Genomic DNA, 21,871 nt, shown 5'->3' with positions numbered 1-21,871 from the left:
CCAGCGCCATCGTGAGTGATGTTTATTCAACACCACATCCTCCTTCTCTCTCTCCTTCTTCACCCGCTGATAGTGATCTTCCTCTTTCAGATACCAGACCGGAGGCCAGCGGTGCTTCTCAAAATATTCCTGGTTTTCTGCTTACATTACAACACAAGCCCAGAATGATATCAAGGGTGAGTGATATACAGTAGAGCTCATGAAGCACAATGTGTCCTCTTAAAGGAACTCAATATTTGCCTGAATGCAGAATTGTACAACGCAAATTTTGCAAATCAATGCGTGTGCTCCGAATTAGTGGCATAATGAGCATTTTCCACTTAGATGATTTCACTGAACAGTTGAAAATGTTTTAATGCAAATATACAGTATATAGCACCTAAGTGAAAAAGGAAAGACAAGAAAAAACACTCCTTAATCCTCTTAGTGTTTTAAGATTCTTATGCTTCTAACACAGTCAGATCACAACCAAGTCCAACACAGCAGCTCGACTATTAAAACAAATATTACACCATAAGGAATAGGCCTACGTCACCTCCATAGATTCAATGGCCAGCATTGATTGGACATTGTGCTTCACACAGAATGCTCATTTAGAGTGGCCTGTTTCATCTTCGCAAAATAGAAAAAAAATAAAATAAGAGCTTTAAAAATAAAAGAAGAGAGTACGGACTCAAGCAACAGCAGGGGACGTGCTCCAGAAACACCAGCGCCATCGTGAGTGATGTTTATTCAACACCACATCCTCCTTCTCTCTCTCCTTCTTCACCCGCTGATAGTGATCTTCCTCTTTCAGATACCAGACCGGAGGCCAGCGGTGTTTCTCAAAATATTCCTGGTTTTCTGCTTACATTACAACACAAGCCCAGAATGATATCAAGGGTGAGTGATATACAGTAGAGCTCATGAAGCACAATGTGTCCTCTTAAAGGAACTGTTTGCCTAAAATGAAAAACTATGTGATTTTTACTTATTTACAAAAGGAAGAATAACATCACAGCAGGGTTAATTTAATATAAAAACCAAATTCATAAAAATAAAAATCGATACATGAAATAACCATTAGCTTAAGTAAAATAAAATAAAAAATAAAAAAATGAATTAATTTTATTTCAGCTAGTTGCCAAGGCAACATTTCTCATTAATTTGACTTGACGTACTAAAATAACTAAATAAACAAATTCATAAATAAATCTTAATGATGAAAACTGTAATAAAATATATAAACTATATTAAAATTAAAATATAAATAGAACTAAAACAAAACGAATAAAAATGAAAACAAAACAAAATGGACTCAAATTAGTGAAAGCAGAAAATCTAAAAATAACATTTTATTCAAAATGTTAATAAAAGAGCAGCTTGAGAATTTTGCAAAAAAAGAAGAGAGATTGTTTTCTGCTTTCACTTTAATAAGTTATTTATTTTGGCAACCAATAACCAATTTGGTTACAGCAAGGTTCCATTAGTTAATGCATTAACTAACAATAAGCAGTACATTTGATACATTATTTATTAAGCTTTGCTAATGTTAGTTAATAAAAATACAACTGTTTAATGTTAATTCATGTTAATATTACCATTAAGTAATATTACCATTATTTAATACAACTTTTATTAATTATTTAAATAATTATTCAACTTTTGATTTTAGTAATGTATTAATAAATGTTAAAATTAACATTTATTAAGATTAATAAATGGTTAGTTTTAAATGGTTGGTTATTTTTTTAGTTTATATGGAAACTATAACCACATCCTCCTTCTCTCTCTCCTTCTTCACCCGCTGATAGTGATCTTCCTCTTTCAGATACCAGACCGGAGGCCAGCGGTGCTTCTCAAAATATTCCTGGTTTTCTGCTTACATTACAACACAAGCCCAGAATGATATCAAGGGTGAGTGATATACAGTAGAGCTCATGAAGCACAATGTGTCCTCTTAAAGGAACTGTTTGCCTAAAATGAAAAACTATGTGATTTTTACTTATTTACAAAAGGAAGAATAACATCACAGCAGGGTTAATTTAATATAAAAACCAAATTCATAAAAATAAAAATCGATACATGAAATAACCATTAGCTTAAGTAAAATAAAATAAAAAATAAAAAAATGAATTAATTTTATTTCAGCTAGTTGCCAAGGCAACATTTCTCATTAATTTGACTTGACGTACTAAAATAACTAAATAAACAAATTCATAAATAAATCTTAATGATGAAAACTGTAATAAAATATATAAACTATATTAAAATTAAAATATAAATAGAACTAAAACAAAACGAATAAAAATGAAAACAAAACAAAATGGACTCAAATTAGTGAAAGCAGAAAATCTAAAAATAACATTTTATTCAAAATGTTAATAAAAGAGCAGCTTGAGAATTTTGCAAAAAAAGAAGAGAGATTGTTTTCTGCTTTCACTTTAATAAGTTATTTATTTTGGCAACCAATAACCAATTTGGTTACAGCAAGGTTCCATTAGTTAATGCATTAACTAACAATAAGCAGTACATTTGATACATTATTTATTAAGCTTTGCTAATGTTAGTTAATAAAAATACAACTGTTTAATGTTAATTCATGTTAATATTACCATTAAGTAATATTACCATTATTTAATACAACTTTTATTAATTATTTAAATAATTATTCAACTTTTGATTTTAGTAATGTATTAATAAATGTTAAAATTAACATTTATTAAGATTAATAAATGGTTAGTTTTAAATGGTTGGTTATTTTTTTAGTTTATATGGAAACTATAAACTATTTTAATTACTATAAATTACTATATAACTATAAATTATTTTTTCTTTTTTAAAGATGTTATGTTATATTTTAATCACAATATAGTGTGTGCGTATATATATATATATATATATATATATATATATATATATAATTAATACATTTTATTTTATGTAGTTTTTATTAACTTGTATTTGTTTTTTTATTTATTTATTAAAATTAATAACATATAAAAGCATATGGATTTGGTGGATTTAATTTTCGGGTGAACCATCTCTTCAAAAGGACACTCTTAAAGACTCATGTGTACGCATCATAGTTACTTCTACGTCATAAAGCAAAGTTAAATGTTACTGTAGATGCTTTAAATCAGGCAGTTTCAATGGTGACGCTTTGCATCTGTCTCATAATTGTTCAGGAAATGCTCTTACCTGCTGATTTCGACTTGATCTCTTTGCGGTAATTGGCACATATCCTGTTGTAATGGGTGCAGATGTGGTGTAAACACCAGGCAGCGAGTTGATTAGCATTATGGAACTGTCATCAAAACAAGAGAATAAAAAACAAGACGTTAACGTTTGTATGTATTTAGTCTAAATATTGGAATATGATCACTGTAAACAAAGGCTGACATCTTGTATTCTGAAATGATATATTGTATTTCACTATGAATTCTCACAGCTTCTGTCAAATCTTTGAAGGTTGTTGTAAAGTAGGCTCAAAGGAAGATGAAATGGCACCAACATATAGTGACTTGCAACACTCATGGTTGCTTCAAGAAAACCAAAACTGCAAGTTTATTGTATGTAGCTTTGTATGAAAGCAGCATATAAATTGCATATTCTAATTACAGTCATACAGATTACCAGATATTTACAGATAGTGATATTGCTGCTGTATTATTCATCAGTAAAGTCATGGCTAATTTTATTGTAGAGACACTGGATGTTTACAGGAAACATCATGTGTTTCTGAATGCTGTTAAATTACAGTTTAAAAGGGTCATATGATGCGATTTCAAGTTTTCCTTTCTCTTTGGAGTGTTACAAGCTGTTCGTGAATAGATAAGATCCCTAAAGTTGCAAAGACTAAAGTCTCAAACCCAAAGAGATATTCTTTATCAAAGTTAAGACTGGTCCACGCCCCCCTAAAACGCCTCGTTTAAACACGCCCCCACATGTCTACGTCACGATGTGGGAAGATTTGCATAACGCCGCCCAAATGTTCACGCAAAGAAAGATGGCGTAACGTTATTGTTGCTGCCACCGCCATGTCGTGAAGACGCTGTGTGTTTCGTTGTGAAAGCGAAACTGCTTTGTTTGGCCTTCTAAAAGGGGACACGAGTAGAAATCAGTGGTTAAGTTGTATTTACTACACTGTTCCAGAACACTTCAACCCAAATATTCAGATGAGGGCAGCACATTTTATGGAGGACTGTTTCCTGATCCTGGGAGAGTAGACTACAATGCCGGCTGTTCTGACTCACAGACTGTAAGCACGTTTTCATATTTAAAGAATTTGCCACTGATGATTCAAACACGAGTCGGAGCAGTGTAGAGTAGCGCTTGTTGTTTGTCGTTTCTCCGATCACAAATGCAGACATGGTTTTGTTTACACGGCGCGCTGCAACGCAATGCGTAAAAAGACCGTATAAATCATTATAATCTGTAATTATGTCCCCACTGGATGCAACAAATGCCTAGTTTATAATGGGTTTTATTGGTTTTGTCTCATCGTGCCGGGACACAGCATCACATTCACAGTATGGTAAGGGACTTCAATTTCTGTCACACGCTTGAGGAATTCGGCCAATCAAAACGCACTGGATAGCTGGCCAATCAGAGCACACCTCACTTTTCAGAACGATGAGCTTTGTAAAAATCGACGCGTTTCAGAAAGGCGGGACATAGAGGAGAAACAATAATGTACAGTATGTGGAAAATAATGTTTTTGGAACCTTAAACCGCATAAACACATTTCATTACACCAAATACACAAAATAATGTTCTTTTTAGCAACGTCATATGACCCCTTTAAATCATTGAGACTGGTTCTGTTTGTTTACAGTACTCTGTTTGCAACTAATGTTGCCAGTCATTTCTTTAAGTGTATGTTTTGATAAAAATTATATTTACTAGGGCTAGGCAAAATAACACGCACACACAAAATCTTGCGATTATTTATCTAATTAATATGGAATGATGAACATTTAAATATCTGTTGCAATATCTATTTTTATTTCATGAGGCTACACTAATGTTTTTAGCATGAACATCTAACACAAATTGCATGCCCCTTGTCCTGCAAAACACGGCGTTCTCAGGTACCAATCCCAAATAAAAGGCTATAATTACTAATTTTATCATCAGTTGTAAGAGTTGAAAATAAAAGTTTAATAGAGTAATTGATAAGTCCTTGACAGTACTCAGGAAAAAGATGCCATTAAACAAATCATTAATTTCCTTTATGCTGATTCAAATTGATTTCATTTATTTGAAAAATCTCCTTTACAAGCACGACCTGGCCAAGTGGGCAGCAACAAATAACATAAATATACAAAATATTACAACATCAAACACAATACAACTCATGAATCACAACAACAAGTTACCAGGGGAATAAAGTACAGAATCTGTTAAAAGTACCTTAATGAAAGTATGCTTAAAATTAAGTTGTTTCATATTAATTTGTAGATTATTCCAAGCAACAGAAGCATTATATTTAGCTCGGTTTGGTCCCAAGGAATATTAAGATATAACATGCATTTGTATTGTATTGTACTGTATTTGTAATTTAATTTGTGTATTTAGAACAGATATTTACGATAACAAGTTTTAACGTTAGGGGCGATTAATCGCCACTCACCAAATTAAACCTACGTGATTAATTGGCACTTATTTATTTATATTGCATTATTAGCACTAATATTTACATTTACACATTTATGACACTTTTATCCACAATCAATTATCCACTTTAATAACTAAAGACAGATTTACCTGAGCAAGCTCTAGATAGGTGAGTACCTCTCCATCAATTTCCTGTCCATCTTTAGATGCTTTTACTAACTCGCTCACAGCGTATTGCTCTGAGGAGAGAAAACATCTGTTAAACAGAAGGCACATTTAGATGAGCTGAAAAAATTTGATTTAGAAACCATTTTTACTCGGAAATTGTTAGTAAATTTCACAAAGAATTACAAGGAAAAAGCAAGAAACGCCAAATTAAACATGAAATTTTGAAGTAGAAAGACTGAAATAGAATTTTCTAGTTTTATTTACTCCAAACTTCAAAAAAAATTCAAGTTATTTGCACTCTCTACTCTTGCAGATTGTAAATAAACTGATACTTATAAACTTTTTCCTCTGGGGCGGCGCAGGCTACACAAAACCTGAGGTAAATAGCTGCATCTGGAGTCACAGATAAATTTCAGCCTGTCACCACCACGTCATTAGATGACGTCCGCCGGACAGATTGTAGTGTGTGCCACACAAAGCTCCGCCGAGACGTTCTCTTTTATTTGGCACCTTGACATCGCTCGTTGCTAAGCAACACAGAATGAAAGGGCTAAAAAGCCTGTTTGCTTTAGATACGAGGTGGCCGAGCATCTCTGCCCTGTGCTTGAGGAATGCGTGTGTTGTTTTGTGTGTCATTCGGAGTGTGTGGCAGAGAGCTCACCTGTCAGGGCGATGAGCCGTGGAAGGCACAGTCTGTTGGCCAGGGCGATTAGCTCCATTGGGTCCAGGTCTGCCATGGGCGACAGCTGATTGGTGTAGAGATACTCCAGCACTGCCTGCATACATACCCTGCTGGTGTTGGGGAATGAGACCTGGCAACACACATGTACGCACGCCATTATTCTTCAGACAATCAATTTTGTCAATTCCATCTGGTGCCGCTAAGTCAGCGTGAAATAGCGTTTACAAGCCATTTACTTCTGAAATGTGACGATTCTGAGGGAAATAGGAAATCGTTGGGATAAAATGTAGAACAAGATTTGACTTTGTTCTTCGGGGATTGATTTCATAGACGACAGGTTGTTGGAGAGGTTGAAAAATAAGAGGACTGGGAGATCTATCAACAAGGAAAGTCGGTTAAGAAGCAAGTTATAAGTTGCACAAAACTTGTTGTAACCTGCAGATGTTACCCCAAAGATTTGTTTTTGCTCAGTCTAAACCAATGTATCAGGTTGATTTAGTCAGACTACTATACATAACAGTTTGACCTCAATAAAACCAGTTTTATTACTATTACCGGTCAAAAGTTGAAAGATTTTTTTATTTTATTATTAATATAATAATAATAAAATAATTATGATATATTTTAAAGCCTCTTCAAGGCTGCATTTGATTAAAAAAAATAGAGTAAAACATTAAGCGACAATAAAGACATTTAAAATGTAATAAAATAATTGTATTTCAAATAAATGCTGTTCACTTAACTTTCTATTCATAAAAGAATTCTGAAAAACAAATATCATGGTTTCTACATAAATATTATGCAGGAAAGACTGTTTTCAGCATTGATTATAATAAGAACCATTATTAATATTTGATCACCAAATCAGCATATTAAAATGATTTCTGAAGGATCATGTGACCCTGAAGACTGGAGTAATGGCTTAAAATTATATTTAAATAGAAAATCATTTTAAATTATAATGATATTTCACAACATAGCTGTTTTTTTTTATGTATTTTTAATCTTGGTAAACTTAGTGACTTTTCAAAATCATTAAAATATTGTATAAAATAACAAATATTGTGTATAATATTGTTGTTATTACATTTTCTTTTTTATAGAGATTTACTGAATTTATTTTTTAGGGAGTTCTTTTATTTAAAATGGTTTAGTTATTTTTAAATGAAAAATTACACATACAAACCTTTTTTGTAATAACATGCACGGATGATTACATGTTGACTTTCATAGGATGTATATGTTATTACTACAGAAGTGTAAAACTCAAATTATTAATCATTATATATTTTAATTCAGCCATTATATATATTGTGTATTTAACAGACTCTGGTCAGAGCTCTAGAGAGGAGACTATTTGGTCTTTAATCTCTATGAAACTGATGGCCGGCTCACCAGCAGTCCAGCATTACTAAGCACATTTGGGCAGCTCACGCAGATAGATGCTGCTACGTAACTCATTACATAATACTCTTCAAGGGCAAGCACGGTAGATTGCTGTGTTTTGCCTGGGTAGTCTAACCACTCCAAAAGAGAGTGCAAGGAAAAAGAGGCATGCTCTCACGGATTTCAGCAAGCACTGTGGACTTAAGTCTGAAAGTAGGACACTGTCTAAAATATATCTGTCCCAATTGTTACACTGGCATGAAATGTCAGAGCACTAAGGCAAAAAAAGAAAAAACAAAAACGGCCATCATGTATTGAGTCCCTGGTGCAAAGATTAACCATAGAGGGAAACAGATCACTGTCTCTGAATGACGTCTGCTTTTCCTCTTTAGGGAGGAAACTCGGTCTGCTTTATTCCACCTGTTAAGGAGGAAATTAATGAACATTGCCACAGATGAAAGCATCTATTTGGACAGTGGAAACAGGATTAAGTGTGCATGTGGCAGCTGTGGAATGACCAAAAAGCATAATGTTTGCTTCAAACAGAAGGAAGTATCTGTATCGATTCTGCATCTCAGCTCATCAATTATGAATTATGCATGTAAATGGCTATAAATGGAAAAGTATGAGGCTAACTGTACTATAAGTTTATTATTTATACATTATAAAAATGATTACAAAGACAAAAATATGTTTTTAAATATTGAAAAAATGACTTGTGGAAACTAAATGTAATACTGAAACGAAATAAAAATGAAAGCAGTTTCCCAAATTCCCAAATAAAGTCCTGAATGAACAATTACTACAGCTAAACTGAAATAAAAAATCAATGCAAAATAAAAAACAAATGAATCACCATGCACTCCAAAAAGGTCATGAGAACTGACAGATCATTCATCACTGCAGAAATAGATTTTCAAAACGTCACTTAGAGACACCAGGATGAGACTATTTTAGTTATTCAAGAATTTGTTGACAAGCCAGTGTCTGTAAAATGTGTCAGTGCGCATCTATTTGAGTATGTAAGCACATGTAAATGTCTGAGCGGTGTGACCTTGTACCATCTGCTTGAGAACTGGCAGACTCATTAATGCTTAGGACGAAATAAAGATGTTCTGTAGACTTGTCAGTGCCCTAACTAGAGCTCATTAAACATTGTTTTCACACTCACCTCATCATTTGCACTCTCCATGAAAGAGCCCCCAAATAAGGCAGCCATCCAGTCACAGCTAGAGATCAGCAGTGGTTTGTGGGCGTTAATGGTGCCATCATCCAACCTGAACACCACATCTGCAAAGAGAGTCCAAAACTGATGAGAAACTGTATTTTACAAAGATATCATTCAACTAGAATAAGCATATTTCAGGAGGATGTTGCAGCAAATAAGACTTAGTTTCTTTCTCATTCAGAGTTAAAACAAACACATCTTGGTTCCTCAATACCTGTGAAGTTATTCTTGGCGAGACACTCTTTGATTCGGTTGGCCTTTCTCACATGGAACGCTTTTGTGATCTCTTGATTCATGAAGCCCTCATTGTTCATGATGTTCTCCACCATCATCCTAAGATCAAACACTTCTAGGATCTCTGCGATCTGGGCGATCTTCATCAGGTCCTTCTCCTTCTCATCCAGCTCACCAGTGTAGAGGAAGCGTAGGACAGCACTGAATGGTCCATGGTGGATGGAATGATCCATCTTGACGACAGTCATAAGAGCTGGTGCACCTGTGACTGGATTGATCACGTTCTCCTTGTGGATGCTCTGGAAGGCCTTGCTCCAAGAGGCCAGAGACAGTTTGGTGCGCCGGTGCATCCCACTGAAACTCATCATCTTGAGGGTTCCGTCACTCTTGGATGCCCTGAGCGAGCAAGGTGAAAGATTGGGGAGAACGGTGATGTCCTCTTCCGTGTCCAGGCTTAGTGTGCGCATCAGTTGATCCCGCCCGTGACGCTCAGTTACCACCAAGCACTGGGACTCATCTGAGAAGTCCATATGAAAGAGGTCGAAGAATTTGGAGGATGAGGTAGACAGGTAGATCCTGTGGGCAAACAAGTGGATGTGTTCCTGAATGATGAACATAACATCAGCACACAGGGGGCTCTCAAGAAGCTGCTTCGGGCCATCCCGGTTTTTGGTTGGGCACTCAGGGATCTTAATAAGTGGTGGAGGGGCTTTGGGTGGCAAAAATGGTGCCTGCAACAGTGGCTTTTGGACCTTCCTCAGGTGGGACTTCCAGAATTGTAGGTGGCGTCTGGTAATGAGGGCTGCTCGGATGGCATTATCAAAGATATCTTTGATGCCAAACTGATCGAAAACGCTTGTCTCGTAGTATGGGATGCCAAGCTCTTTGGCGACCTCCCTTCCACTCTCTGGAGGCAAAATATCTCCGGGTTTAATGGGCCTGTGAGAGACAAATAAATACAGCGGTAATATGACAGCGCTCCTGGCAAGAGCATATGCAAATTCCTGAGAAGTTGTTGCAGGGGAATTGTCAAGGAATATCCAAGTTCCAACTTATTGGATTCAGAAGAACAGGGGCTTTAGTTAACAGTACCTTGATAATGGTCGCCTAGCTCGATTGACTGCCTCCAGGTCAGCGTAGCGCAAGTCCAGCTGGCAACCGACCAAAATGACAGGTGTGCGAGGACAGAAGTGCTTGATCTCAAGGTACCACATGGTTTTAACATGGTGTAGGGAGTTGGGGTTGGCGATGGAAAAGCAGAGAACCACGACGTCAGACCTTCGAAAGTAAAAGTAGAGAAGTAAATCGAGTAACCATTCAATGAAAACTCATCTGTTTAACAACACAGGGCAAGACACCACGTAACACGCATGCTAACGGGATTTTAAGCCAAGAGTGTCGAATGTGACAGGTGCCAAGCGGTATCCATAGCAAAACCACAGTCCTTCAGTGTTTGGTGGACATGCAAAACCTGCGATCTCAATGCCAGCCTGACATTGACCCGTTGACAGCACGGAAAAGATTGCCTGTAGTTTACACAAGTCTTATGACGGAGACCACAAACTCCTTCGGCAATGCTTTTTTGTTTGGCTGCCTCTGTGAGGACTGGAACAAACATGATCAACAAAACAGATGAAACAAAAGCACAAAAAGGATGACATGCAGACATTCTGGAGCACTGCTGGCATACCTTCCTGTAGCAAGATTAGTACAAAGTCTATCCTGGGGAGGGGGGCAACACCTGTCACCACACTAGTAAGTGAATAATGTACAATCACCCGTTTGCCATCGTCCACTAAAGGAATCGTGCATTTATTGCTGACTGGGCAAGCAAAGGTCTCATCTACCACACCACACAGTTGGCAATGCAGAGAATTATGGAGATGCTAGCAGGCTTGAGGACTTACAGTGTCTCTCTTATGTTTCACGGGCTTGCATAAAGATCATAGGAGCCCTAAAAACAAAAAGAGGCACAGAACAATGCTACATAATAATTGCCTTTGTAGTCAACAACAGTTCAGGGAAATCTATCTGAAGGAGAGCAACATTACAGCCAGAGTCTATAATGACAGTATATGTCCAAAGGGACAGTAAACCAGAGTTTGATATTAAACAGCTTTTAAAGTTAAAGATATGCTTTGATATGGCACTGCATGGTCCCAATAATTGCTAGGCTAAAGCCTATCCTGTCCTCGGTAATGGTTTGCTGAAAACTAAAAATCTCTGGTCAAAATGGGGCTCTTGGCAGATCACCCAGCTCTAGAGAAAAGCCTGTTTGATGTTAAGCCAGAATCAATGCACTTCTGGTAAAACATGTAGCATTTATTTGAGCTTCAGAATCTCTTGGAGACCCAGCGGGGTTGCAATTGCCCTCTCAATAACTCAACAATACCTCCCCTAACCTGAATAAATGAGAGCAAATCAGCATATAAACAGCAATTATCTTTATTAACCTTGCATCAATCCAGGGAGTAGAACACTCAACATGTCATTAATTAGCAATTAAACATAACACACTATCAGAAGGAGTCATCTGTAAAATTGCTACATACATGCAAAAAAGTCTTTGTCTCCATTAGGTAAACTCACATAAACTGATTGCAGCGAAGGTTGTATTTTCTCAACGTCAACAATGTCAGCTAATCACCCAGATTTATGACTTCTGTTTTGCGGAGCTGGTTCTTCTCATTCATCACTAAATGAACCAGTCACTCTCAGCAAGGGCTGGGAGATATGTGAGTATGTTTAAGTGATAGAGATGTTGCTATTGTGTTTCTATTAGTGGGCAGGACTGCGGACTGCTTTAAGTGTAAAAATATGCGTTCTACTTTCCCAAACAAGCCAAGATGACGAATGGCTTCTTAATCAGGGGTGTTTGTTAGGACACTTCAAGCAGAGTAGTTGCATATTTGGTTTGGCTATTTGACTGTAAACTCTGGATGAGACACTCTTAGCCTATGCTCATAAAGCAGAAAACACACTTCTTACTCTTCTATTTGGTAAGTACAGGTTCAGAGAGGCACAGTACCGTTGGAATCTCATTCCTGTAAACTTATGGGTTACTTCTAAGGGCAATAGAGTACACCAGTCACACATCGAAGCCCTGAGTAAGGCGCCTAGCGAACATTTAGAGGTCATTCTTTGAGTCCGAGCCAAGCTTTATGACTCCAGACCTCAGTGCACTGGTTTTATTTTTAAGATGCAATAAAGCAGGGAGGACTAAAAATATAATTCTATTGAACAAGACTGACCCAAAGTCAAGGAGCAAGGCATGCTTTCCAGACAAGTCAGGTGTATCTGATTGAAATAGTCTAGTGCATCTGGATTGGGACTGGTCTAGCGCTAAATCACAAAATATTCTCTCACGTAGGGTAAATATGCAGACAACCCTTAAAGGGATGAACTATCCCTTTAAGTTCTTAAGGTTTCTAAAATCTCCTTTCAGACTGTCAGAGGGAAGAATTAGGTCATACTTATGCTGTTAAACACCATCTGTTAAACAACTCCAAAAGGACACTGCAGGAATATAATTTCTTCTAACAGGGATTCTTGAAGTGTGTCACATTCCCCTCCCTAGCTAGTGCGAATCATGAACATGAATTTGGGTGCTAACAATCCATTAAGCATTGGAACACTGATGACTAAATTACCTTCGACATGACAAAAAACATTGCTTTATTACAAGCCATGAGCAATATTCTGCTGATATTATTTCTGGCCACATTAAGTAAATAAAATCATCAGCTGATGCTCTTTTTTATGGTGCATTCTGGGAATTTTTATGGAGTAAATGTTTCAGTGCACTTTAATGAATTTAATTCACTAGACAGTGCACTACTAGTGAAGTAGGGAGTGAATTAAGACAGCCTAGGTTTTTAACATTATAAATCAAGATGTATCTACCATCAATTCCTAAAAATAAAAAAGTGAATTGGGTTTGACATATTATGCATGACTGATAACACCAAGCAAACTCTTTCTGTAAAACTGGCCAGTAATTGTCTTATTAACAGAAAAACAGAAAATTACCTTGAATGAAGTAGCAAAAATACAAACATGAATGCTGCATGCTATGCATTCTAAATGTCTTGTAAATACATCTGTGAACATAACATAATTGATGTTAATTATGTTACCGCCAGTACAAACCAAAATGAGAATATTTAGTTTATCCTGCACTGAAAATGTCAGAAAAGAAAGCATAAAAGCAGTGAGTGTGTGATGAATGCAAAGAAAGACCTCATTAACTAAGTGCTTGACACAAAATGGCCATGAGTTAACATAACAGTGTTCAGCTGTCATGTTCGACCAGCATTCAGTTGCAAATAGCTCAGTGTCTGATGTCAGAGCGAATGATGAAAGCATCTGATGGCAGGATGCTTCCTCTCTTTCTGTTCAGTAAAGTGGTGGCATTTGTGAACTGAAGAAGCAATTAAGATTTTCTCTGGTAATTTGTAATAAGATATTATCCAGAGAGTACTGTGCAATTTTCTCATGCATGCCCTTATATTTATGTTATTTTCAGCATCGTAGTTTAATTTGAGTCACACTGATTGCCATACTAAATAAATTAATATAATGCACCCTAATGCAATTCATTTAATTTGAAAAGGAATTAAAGGCATAGTTCACCCCAAAAAATGTAATTTAATTAATTAATTTTTTGAGGAACACGAAAGAAGATGTTTAGAATAATATTCACACTCCTCTTTTCTATACAATGTAAGTGAATGGTGACCAACAAAAGTATCATAAAAATCAATACAACTTATGTGCTTTAAGTCTTTTGAAGTCATACATTAGCTTTGCAAATGTACATATTAAAATTAGTCATTAGTCAATTTTGGTCATGTGACACACAAGAAAGGTCTGTGTACTTTGTGTTCAATAGTGTTGTTTTTTTTTAAATACTGAAAGCAGAAAAATTAGACTAAACGCTACATTTTTCATTAATCATTTTTTTTTGAAAAAAACAAAAAAAAACAAGGATTCATCTTGAAAATGTATAAACAGCTTGAATTTTCTATATATTATTAATGAATATTTAATGGTGACCAACAAAAGTATCATAAAAATCAATACAACTTATGTGCTTTAAGTCTTTTGAAGTCATACATTAGCTTTGCAAATGTACATATTAAAATTAGTCATTAGTCAATTTTGGTCATGTGACACACAAGAAAGGTCTGTGTACTTTGTGTTCAATAGTGTTGTTTTTTTTAAAATACTGAAAGCAGAAAAATTAGACTAAACGCTACATTTTTCATTAATCATTTTTTTTTGAAAAAAACAAAAAAAAACAAGGATTCATCTTGAAAATGTATAAACAGCTTGAATTTTCTATATATTATTAATGAATATTTGGTGACAGTTATTCTGTTGCACAGAACTGAAAAATAACTGATGTTGGTACGAATTGATCTTTGGTTGACCTATCAGTAAAAAGGGACATTTTATTGTGGCCCACATTTGGAAAATGAACTGAAATTAAATATTCAAGTTATTTATCCGTTTTCTACCCTTGAATGGAAAAATGGAAATCAATCAATCATCTTTGTTATCAAAAAGGACATTTTCACAATTTTAGGCTTTCAATTTTAAATAAAAAATTAATAAACGCAATGTACATGGACTATACAAGGACATACACGGACCAAGAAGCATTAAGTTTAAAAACAATATATTTGATATTGATTTTCTGAGCGATTTAATTGTATTGTATGACTTTTTTGAGACTTGGATTGCATTTTGCCTTTTTAGCTTAGTCACCTCTGATCACCATTTACTTCCATTATATGGAAAAGAGCAGCTTGAACATTCTGCTTTACACTTTTCTTTTCGAGTTCCCTGGAAGAAAGTCCTACGGGTTTGGAATGACAAGAGGGTGAACTAATAACCAAATGTAAATTTTTGCAGAAACTATTGTTTTAAGCTAGCCCCACTATTACACAGAAATTGCAAATCAAACAGAATCTGTTCGTACCTCCCGTAGGCGAAGCGTCTGTCTTTGTGATGGTCTCCAAAGGTGTCCCATAGCCGGAGGGACACGCTTACGTCATCCACAACGTCTCTGGAACGTTCTAAGACCTGTGAGGAGTCATAGCATTAATTCGGCTTTTAAAGCAGCACCTCTGCCCCGGAGCAAAGAAGACCACAGGCATATTTGATCTTTTTCTGTAATCTGTTTCCCTTCCGTCGGCTGAAATTTAAATGAATCCTGACGGAAAAAAATCTGGGTATCATGCACTCATTATCTCCAGCCTTGCGTCTGACGTAATGCCATGATAACGGCAAGTTAAGTTTAATTGAGGGAAGATTTACCTCTTGACAGACTCTGTACTGGTCGATGGCCCAGACGGTGGGTACATGGGTAGCCAACAGCTGGTACTGGGTCAGGGTAGTGTTGCAGGCCCGGGCACAAATAAGGCGAGTCTTCCCCACGGCATTGTCTCCAACAACAACACACTTGATGGTCTCTACGTTGGGTCTTTCGTAGTCCATTTTTAACTTGAGTACCCTACGACAAAAATAATTATTGTACGAGAATTCATAACGGCGCACATACATACTGACCAAAGAAGGGATTTAATTTCAGGTCTATTAAATCAGAAGCTGCACAGAGCATTGACCTTGCTGTGGGTCAATGAAACCTCAATATAATACAGGACTTCTTCTTTTCACATTCCTAAAATAGTTGCCCTATATTATAGCCACATCTTGTTCCTGCTGAGCTGGACAAAACCCAACCCATATGACTTTCTTATCAGATGCAGTGTGTATGACTGCAAAAAAAAAATATTTGTTTCAATGTTGTTATATGTGTAATAACAGCTCTGGCTGTTAACTTGGCATCTAATGTAATCATAGAATAATAACACTAACAGTAAACGTCATCCATGTGATTTTATTACTTAATATTAAAATCATAAAATTATTTTTCACGTCTTAACTCCAAGGGAACATTTTATTACATAATACAATATTAAATTACGGATATGGCCTTTAATGACTCCAATTAGTGAAACAACTGGAGAGACGCAAATAAAGGGCATTATGCAAAATGCAGCATCATCTCTAGTTCTGTCAGGACCACTATCGTCAAAGATGATTGACAATTAGCATACAGTTTGGATTGGCGGTATGGTTCTGTTCTGGGCAAGAACTCCCTGCACCTCCATGCAGCCTAGCATGGATGAGAGCAGCGATAACCCCCCCAGGGTAAACAGAACAGAACTAACATAAATGTATTGCAGATATTGTTCAAGTTCAATCATTTTATGTACACATTTTAGAATTAGTCTGATTCAAGGAGAATCAGAAGGCTGAATCCTGACTGACAGAGGAGGAGCTGGGGATGGAGGAGGGTAATTAGCTATTGAGCAATGCGAAAACTGCTGATAATACTGAGGGACCTTACATATGAATGCTTAGATAGGTGTCGTATTCCCATAGGTAGATGGGGATCAGCTGAAGGTCAGCTGATGTGAGCTTGACTAACGTGACCTGCCAGAACTAATGCTACGCTTGATTTTTCACCTTCACACCTTCAATACATCTTCAGCTGGATCTTTTTTTAAAGGTGAGGTGTAAAAAATTCACTGAAAAATCATCTTAATACACGCTAAGACTTACATTTCTAAACCTAAAAATTCAGTTTCAACATGATGTTAATCAGCATGTATGTCAGCTATATGTAAACTTATGGTTTAAACACTAGAGTAAGGCATCCATTCATGCACCTCGATTCATAACATCTCTAGACTCTAGGCACTCTATAACCAACACACAGTCTTATCCACTCATCTTTTATGTTACAATCTCTTCATATACAGTGCAATGACAGACTAATTGGCATTTTTAGGGTCTGTTCCAATGTAATTTAAAGTCTAGGACATTGTAATCAAATAATAAATTTTAGCTGGAATCTGTTCGAATACTGAGCAACACATGTACACACACACACACAAAACTCACTAAAATTGGAAACTTAATTGCTGTCTTAAATGATTTAAACCAAAGTGGTGCCAAGGTTGAGTGCACTTTTTCCAGCCACTTCCAATTACAGATGAATTCAAGTCGAAACAAAGTGGAAACTCATAAAATCAAGTAGAAATGGACAAGGTAAATGTACTTTAAGAAACAAAGATAGGCTATGTCATAACAATGATTTTTATTTAGAGCACATCAATCTGGAGTGTCTGTTGCACTTAAGTTTGAACTCACACTTAAATCAGAGATATGACAGTGCATAAGTCATGTAAACATAGCCTACACATTTATGCATGCATGCAATACATTATTTCTAGCTCATCTGACCCAAGGTTGATTCTTCTAATTCTTACATAAGGTTGATTCTTTATTATTATTATTATTATTATTATTATTATTACTATTATTAAAATATGATGCGATTTCAAGTTTTCCTTTCTCTTAAAACCAGTTCATTTAGATGCTCCCACAAGAAGCAGAATTATGGGTCAAATATTTTCAAAGCAATGTTTTTTTTGTTTTTTTTGATCACATATGTAATGCATAGAGAATACTAACATTACCCAACGATTTGTAATTTTGGGAAATAATTTTATAATAAACCAAACATTACACAAATTGTATAAAAAACGACACATCGTTGTCTCTTTGTAAGAAGTTGATCAACTGTCCTACGAGGTTGCATGATGAATTACATAAGGACACCACCCTGCAAACAAAAACCATCACACTCAGACACAAGCATACGTACCGTGTCTTTGTGATGCGTGTGTTTATTGTTGTCAGAAGTCAATTCAGTAGCCTATACAGTGACTGCAGCTTGCTGATGAAAGAACAAACGCTCGTCGCTAGCTGGGCAAATGCTGCAAAACCATCTCCTAAGCGCCACTACGTCCCCGTCTGTGAGCAAAAACAAAGTTAATTCCTATATATCTGCAAGCGTAAAGACTGCTAAATATGCGGGTAGCCTATAGTGTGTCCTTCCCGATCGCGAGGCTCTTTGAGAGAATCATCATCTGTCGCGAGTCAGATGCGGCTTCCATTGTGACGTCATAGCGCCGGTGCTATTAATAGCGCGCGCGTACGATTTCATTCAGGAAAACAAGGTGCCTCATATGTGCTGCTGTGAGCCGAGCATCAGCCAGCTTCTTGGACGCTTATTTTCAGTGAAACCCAAAGCGAAACGCGATTATTTAAAATAAGATAGGTCTTAAAATGTAATTACTCCTTTGACTTGACATGTGACCGCATAAGTGACAGTCACTGTCTAGGCTGTCAGCCATCTGGCTAATCTAATTCTGTATAAGCAGTGTTGGGGGTAACTCATTACAAGTAACGCGAGTTACGTAATCAGATTACTTTTTTCAAGTAACTAGTAAAGTAACGCATTACTTTTTAATGTACAATAGAATATCTGAGTTACTTTTTCAAATAAGTAACGCAAGTTACTTTTTTTATTTTTTCCAATGTATTGATTGGCAGGTCTCCTGTCCCCATGCTGAGAGAAATCAGAAGATGTTACTGTAGTTCAAAATAAATATGAAATCCTGGGACGTCTTAGCATGCCTGCTTGTCAAGTAGGTGATATCATGTGGAGCATAACATATAAGTGAAATTTTCCAATTTGTAATCCTTTGAATTAATTTGAACGGTTCATATAAAATTCCTGCTATGACCCAGCTATCAAACTCATATTTTCATATTTTTCTGTGCATAACCAATGATACGTCACAATTGGTTTAAACGTTTTAAATGAAGGTTCTAAAACTGCACATTATTTCCACGTCATATCAAGCATCACAAATAAATCACTGTGCATTTCTTCAGTAATCTGCCATCTCAATACAATTGCAAATACCATTGCATGTGTGTGTATTTATATTTACATAATAAATATACAGAGTACACATACATTATTTTGGATGCGATTAATCGTTTGACAGCACTAATATATATATATATATATATATATATATAATTTAATAACTAATTTATGATGAAATTGAAAAAAGAAAGACAGATTTGTATACTCATGCTGCGTCTGAAACCGCATACTTCCGAGTATGCGAAAGTACGTGAGAAGAGTAGTGTCCAAATTCATTCGAAAAACAGTAGGCGAAAAGTACCCGGATGACCTAGGCTACCACTTCCGCGCGGAATCGCATTTGATGGACACTTTACTATCCCATGAGGCCACGGGAGTGAGGCTTTATGAATGCCAGAGAAGCAACACAACTAAAGCAGGTAGGCTACGTCATGTGACAGTAACACCGTGAATTTCATTCATACTACTACTACCCATATTCATTCAAATTTTGTTTTACATTCGCGATTTTAAATTCAATTCGAATGTATTAGGCCTACCTACTCAGACAGTACGCGATTTTGGACGAGTTTTAAAACAAAGCAGTTTCAGCCAGTAGGGGGAGCCAATGTGGGTTGTCATAGTGATGCGCTGTGTTTACTTCAGACACTGATGATGAGCTGCACTGAGGAAAGCAACTAAATTTGCTTGTCCTCTTGATAACTCAGGTATGTGTTCACAAAAGTGAAAAATATAAGTCAATTTCCATGTCAAAACATTTAAGCTCACATTTGTTATATCTTTGTAGTCAAACTAATTGGGATGGGAAAAATAATCGAGATGAGTTTTTCACGGTTAGTTTGGTAGAGCGACAGTTGGTCTGTTTTATGATTTCTGTCACCGATCTAAATGTAAATGGTAAAAGTACCTCAGAGTGTGATATTCTTACAAAAAAGACCCAGAAACTGTAAATATGTATATATTTAGGGAAATATATCTGTTTAACAAGAGTATGATAACTTGTGTAATGCGTGACCGTTACAATATGAATGATACTAGTGTATTATCTGTGTGATGAGGAATGAGTTAAGCCCCGTTCACACCAAGAACGATAACTATAAAGATAAAGATATTAGCGTCCACACCAGCGAACGATATCATCTGTTTATTCTAAAGCGCACACGCGCCTACCGCTTTAAATTCTTGAGCTAGTTACAGCAGGATGGATTCTGATTGGCTGTCAGTGTTTTATCGTTCATCAGCTGGAAAAAATATAGTTTTGAAAGCGATCACAACGATATCGTTCCTCTGTATCGTTATCGTTATAGTTGTGGTGTGAACTATGCTTTTATTTAATATTGAGAACGATTTTTAGAACTATATCTTTATCGTTATCTTTATAGTTATCGTGCTTGGTGTGAACGGGCCTTAAGACTGTGTTATTCATATTCTCATTTACATCCATTTATAGACATTCTCACTTTTAATATATTTAATTTATTTTATTCCCCTTACATTTTTAGTTTGCTGCTTTCAAAAATATCATTATATTTATATTTCTGTTCCTGGTTTATAATTGATCAGGGCCCTCCGGCACCGTGCTGGTGTTGTGCCGAATTCTGCACCCCTGCCAGATTATGCACCCCCTAGTTGAAGTCGCTACCTGATTGCCTAATCCCAACCCCCCCCCTAATCCTAACCCCTCCCCTTCCCCCACACCTACTCCTAAACCTACCAATACTAGGGGGTGCATAATTTGGCAGGGTTGCCTAATCCAAACCCCACCCCTAATCCTAACCCCTCCCCCTCCCCCACACCTACTCCTAAACCTACCAATACTAGGGGGTGCATAATTTGGCAGGGTTGCCTAATCCAAACCCCACCCCTAATCCTAACCCCTCCCCCTCCCCCACACCTACTCCTAAACCTACCAATACTAGGGGGTGCATAATTTGGCAGGGTGCAAATTTCGGCACTACACCGGATCTCCGGAGTGCAGCGTTTGGATGTGGGAAAAAAATAATGCTACATTTTTTTTTTTTTACTTGTTGATATCACGAGTCCATGAGTTTATGTGAGTTACTAATGGTATGAGAGGAGCACAGCTTTCACTTTCAACTAAACTAACATTACTAGCCAATCAGATTTTTTGCTCTTATAAACACGAGACGCGCATAACTGGAGAAGCGCGACAAAAAGCTAGGAGGCACAATGGTCAAAGATGTCCATCTAGCGCATATTTACATAGAAAAACTAATTAAAAAGAAATGGAGCTTTGTAAACAGCTCAGAGTAATCATGTCATCTCCATAAGAACGATATGATTGCAGGAACAAATTTACCGGGATTTTTGAAAAGGTCCTGTTCACACATGATCTCTATATCTTAATGGTAACTTACCGGTAATTTACCAGTAAAGGCTGTGTGTGTGAAAGGAGCTAAACTCTTTCTCTGCGTATGCTTTGAATTTGAATTGCTTAACGTTCATCTGGGAAAACAGTATGCATTATCTCACTAGATTTGTAACGTAGCCTAAATCATTTATAAACCTTTGCCAACACAGGGGAATACATCAACCTATTTCTAAATATGCCATTTATTGTATATCGCGATTTCAAAATAAAAGTTTCTGAGTTTACATGTGGCCAAATATTAAAATTTAAAGGGGTCATATGATGCTATTTTAAAGATCATTATTTTGTGTATTTGGTGTAACAGGATATGTTGACATGCTTTAATGTTCAAAAAAACACATTATTTTTCAAATACTGTACATTATTGTA

General features: G+C 36.3%; 1 protein-coding gene across 2 annotated transcripts; it reads right to left on the bottom strand.

The window, feature by feature from the left end:
- Positions 1 to 233: 233 nt before the first annotated feature.
- On the bottom strand, positions 234 to 18,332 carry rhobtb1 (Rho related BTB domain containing 1). 2 transcript variants are annotated; one of them, XM_016283238.1, is made up of 10 exons: positions 18,037 to 18,332; positions 15,618 to 15,813; positions 15,280 to 15,383; positions 10,389 to 10,574; positions 9,277 to 10,235; positions 9,006 to 9,124; positions 6,428 to 6,578; positions 5,749 to 5,837; positions 3,181 to 3,286; positions 234 to 846 (listed from the first exon to the last, which is right to left on the bottom strand). In XM_016283238.1, exons 2-10 carry the CDS (start codon positions 15,795 to 15,797, stop codon positions 674 to 676), a joined length of 2,067 nt encoding a protein of 688 aa, XP_016138724.1. In that variant the 5' UTR covers positions 15,798 to 15,813; positions 18,037 to 18,332; the 3' UTR covers positions 234 to 673. The 2 variants fall into 2 exon arrangements, with proteins under 2 accessions (XP_016138724.1, XP_016138725.1); XM_016283239.1 differs by having other exon boundaries at positions 234 to 843.
- Positions 18,333 to 21,871: the final 3,539 nt, after the last annotated feature.

Source organism: Sinocyclocheilus grahami, unplaced genomic scaffold (assembly GCF_001515645.1).
Source record: "Sinocyclocheilus grahami isolate Dianchi unplaced genomic scaffold, SAMN03320097.WGS_v1.1 scaffold172.1, whole genome shotgun sequence".
NCBI classification, from domain to species: domain Eukaryota; kingdom Metazoa; phylum Chordata; class Actinopteri; order Cypriniformes; family Cyprinidae; genus Sinocyclocheilus; species Sinocyclocheilus grahami.
Note: the sequence above shows the minus strand (reverse complement) of the source record. Positions and strands in the feature narration are given on the sequence as shown.

Bases quoted from the DNA above. Each gene is read 5' to 3' on its own strand.
- rhobtb1 (XM_016283238.1), bottom strand. From the start codon at position 15,797: ATGGACTACGAAAGACCCAACGTAGAGACCATCAAGTGTGTTGTTGTT. The intron at 10,236-10,388 runs GTACTGTTAACT...TGTCTCTCACAG, and splicing joins GCTAGGCGACCATTATCAAG to GCCCATTAAACCCGGAGATA. The intron at 5,838-6,427 runs GTGAGCTCTCTG...TTCTCTCCTCAG, and splicing joins ACGGCTCATCGCCCTGACAG to AGCAATACGCTGTGAGCGAG.